Raw genomic sequence first — 3,666 nt, 5'->3', positions numbered from 1 at the left:
ATTTGAATGAGTCAATTCGGACCGTAGTGAAACAAAACAGTTTTCTTGTTGGATTGGTGAATTCGGAGAAAAATAATGTAGTTTCATTAAACATCTTACGTAGGTTGTACAGCCAGTCACAAAATAACAGGACAACCAAAATAATTCTTCAGATACAAATTAATATCACAAGCCCACCAAGTATTTTTTTTTCTATTAGAACAACGCCGCCGCCTCAAATAAACGCAAAAAGGTACACGCCTATAAACACACATACATTCCAAGAATTTAAGGTAAATTTAACCCTTTGTTTGAAAGAACAATAGATTAACCTGGGAGCAAAATCATCTACCAATCAGAAGTAAGTGCAACGGGCATGTACTTCTAGTTGGTAGATGATTTTTCTTGCATTGGGGATAGATAAGGTCAGTTTCTTATCTACTTTGAAAGTGGTGACATGATTGTTATTCAAATGTGTGATGTGTTGTGAAATTTATATGGTAAGTACAACTTATATTTATTGCTAATACATTTTTAGGTCCTAGACATAGAATGTTTTAAATAGAAGATAAGCTTTGTATTAAAAATATTATTTGAGATTCTTTGTTGGTGTTTATGTTTTTAATAAGTCCTTCTGATACTTACAGTTGAAAATATTTCATTAAGAAGATGTGATTTTAAAACATGAAAATGCGTTAATATGGTTAGATTTTATTTAGAAAATATAAAACAAAGTTATTTTGGCGTGCATCGTCTTAAATATATTATTATATTTTTTTAAGTAATGTATTTTTTCTTTAGGTCGCTGATATTGTATCGAGTGAAAATGTATGGCAATTCATCAAATTCACATGGCTCAAGTCAACCAAGCACTGTCGACTTTCGAAAAACTAAGAGAGGGGGCCAAATGCTATGCCGTGCTGGTTATAACTATGTGTTGAAAAGGACGAACAAAGACGCCTCTGATTTATGGAGGTGTACAAACAGAGACTCTAATAAGTGTAATGCAACACTCAAAGTGAAACAAAATCCATTTATAATACTGCACGAGACTGCCCATAACCATCCACCTAGAGGAGATGCAGAGATAGAAATAGACCAACATCTGCATTTATGTACTGAAGCACTGCAAAAAGACTTAAAGAAGCCAGTTACGCAAATTTTCCGGGATGCAGAAGAAAATCTTGTCAATAAGGGAATAGATTTATTGACTCCATTACCTAAATTTGACAATATCAAGAAAAAACTTTACAAAATCAGAAACAATTCGCAAGGTGCTAAAAAACTTAACTTTCATGAAGCCTGTGATCTTAAAGTACCAAAAAAGTATGATAAATTATTGTTTGCAGAATATAACGACAAAAAGAAGCGAATCCTTGTTTTTGCAAAAAAAGAAATGATTAAGTATTTGAAAGAATCGACAAGATTTCTTGTCGATGGTACATTCAAAATTTGCCCGAAGTGTTTCTGTCAAGTGTACACAATCCATGCAGATATTGGCAGTAATAAAGAATATGTAAATGTGGTTCCTGTGCTTTATGCTTTGCTCCCTGACAAAACAAGGGCAACATATGAAATTTTATTTGAAATGATTAAAAGTCAAGTCAAAGACTGGCAGCCTACGCAAATTTCAATGGACTTTGAAGTGACTGCGATTTCGGCCATAAAAGATTTATTTCCAGAAGTGAAAATAGTTGGGTGTTATTTTCACTACAGTCGTAGTTTATGGCGAAAAGCTAAGCAAATAGGAGTAGTAAAATCAAAATTGGGTAAAATCCATGTCAAATTATGTACAGTATTGTCGCATCTACCTCCAGACTTGTTGGATGAAGGGTGGCTGTACGTGATGGGAGAAAGTCCCAACAGTACCCAAGTCACTAAGTTCAACGATTATTTTGTGAAAACATGGCTAGAACATGATATACTCTCGAAGTCCTGGAATACCTTTAATCAAAGTGACAGAACCAATAATATGGTGGAGTCATGGAATGCAAGAATAAAAAAGATCATTCCAGAAAAACCCAATATTGCACAATTTCTAGATGGAATACAAAAGGATGCCAACTTTTATTCTGGAATACTAAACAGACCAGGTGACATACAAATTTCGAGAAGAAAATCAGAAACCATTGAAATGAACCGAAGAATTCATAACATTGTACAAGAATTGTTGATTGGTGATATTACTGTCGGTCATTGTTTAGAAAAATTAAGAAATTAGTTTAACTTTTATATCCCTGTTGATTTTTTAAATTATACGGCTGTGATTTTTCATGATTACCTAGTTATAAGTAAAGAACAATTTACGTCATAATCTGTGATTAGCAAGAGTTAGGTACTTTTAAGTAATAGTTATAATGTAGATTCAACTATGATTCAAAACCTACCTTTAAAGAGATAAATCTGTTGAGAAAAAAATAATTAATTATAATAATACACCCTTGTTTCTGAATATTTATGTTTAACAATGTTCAACTTCTTTTTGTGGTAGTGGGCGACTAAAGCTTTAATCTGTGATTTACCATGTTTAAATTTTATCATCACCATATCATTAGCCATTTTAACGTCCCCACTGCTGGGCCACTGCCCTTCCTTATGGATGGATAATGAGCATTAAATTTTATACTTTTTTAAATTTGTTGATTTTTTAAATTATACATGATTATTCATGATTATCTAGTTATAAGAAACTATATAATAATTACCTGTCAATAGCAAAAGTTACTTTTAAGTATCAAGTCTAATGTTGATCAAGCTGAGATTTTAAACCATGACCTTAGTACTTTAAAATAAATCTGTCATATAAACATTAAACCAATAATAATACATGCTTGTTTTAGAATATTTTTGCTAAACAATGTTCATCTATTTTTGTTTTATTTTTAGACTGTTATTATTACTGTTAGTGATTCAATCTGTGATTATGACATAGTTAAATTTCATACTTTTTTTATACTTTTTTGAAATATAATCATAACATAATATATCGCAAGTTTTTTTTCGTTACCTATCCATTTTTCTTCTTATCTGTACAAATAAATAATTCGAATACTTTAATCTTTAATATGAGTTTAAATCGGACCCATGGAGTATTGAATCGATTCGTCCCACGGTCTGAATCGACCCATTCCAATATATACCTTGGGCCATTCGCACCGCTCCAACGACTGCGGTGCGGAAGAACCCATTCAAAAACGGCTCTTGGTCGATTCGCACCACGGTGCGAATCGCTTGTGGTGCGAAACGACTAAAGACCCAACTTGGCGACGTCGATGTAGATTTTTACAAGATGTGTCAAAATTTTATTTATGAGTGCTTAAACTTTGTAATATTTCTTTCTTATTGAGTAGTTTTATTGTATGTATTTGTAAAGGCTCATTACATGACTTATGCATATATAATGGTAGAAGAGGCATACACCACTGTAAGTACATCACTGATTTATTTTAAGTTTAATTTACTATTAACAACTATAATACTATTACCTTGTGAGAAAATTCACGTAATCAGCGATATCACTTTATTTGCAGAAAATCCTACTCATTTATAATAATAAATTTCATCAAAATTCGCGCAGAAGATTTGCTCGATTTAATAAAAACACATCAATCACGCACATCAAAACTACTTAAATCATTTATTTTATGATAGTGTGAGATAATAAATTACGAAATTAAAAAGATGCTC

At 31.8% G+C, this 3,666-nt stretch overlaps 1 protein-coding gene across 1 annotated transcript; it reads left to right on the top strand.

Annotated features, from left to right (window-relative positions):
• The first annotated feature begins 790 nt into the window (after window positions 1–790).
• LOC128672170 (uncharacterized) lies at window positions 791–2,200 on the top strand. Its single transcript, XM_053749117.1, has one exon. The coding sequence runs from the start codon at window positions 806–808 to the stop codon at window positions 2,198–2,200; it is 1,395 nt and encodes a 464-aa protein (XP_053605092.1). The 5' UTR covers window positions 791–805.
• The last annotated feature ends 1,466 nt before the right edge of the window (window positions 2,201–3,666 follow it).

Source organism: Plodia interpunctella, chromosome 8, assembly GCF_027563975.2.
Source record: "Plodia interpunctella isolate USDA-ARS_2022_Savannah chromosome 8, ilPloInte3.2, whole genome shotgun sequence".
In the NCBI taxonomy this organism is placed as follows: Eukaryota; Metazoa; Arthropoda; class Insecta; order Lepidoptera; family Pyralidae; genus Plodia; species Plodia interpunctella.
Note: the sequence above shows the minus strand (reverse complement) of the source record. Positions and strands in the feature narration are given on the sequence as shown.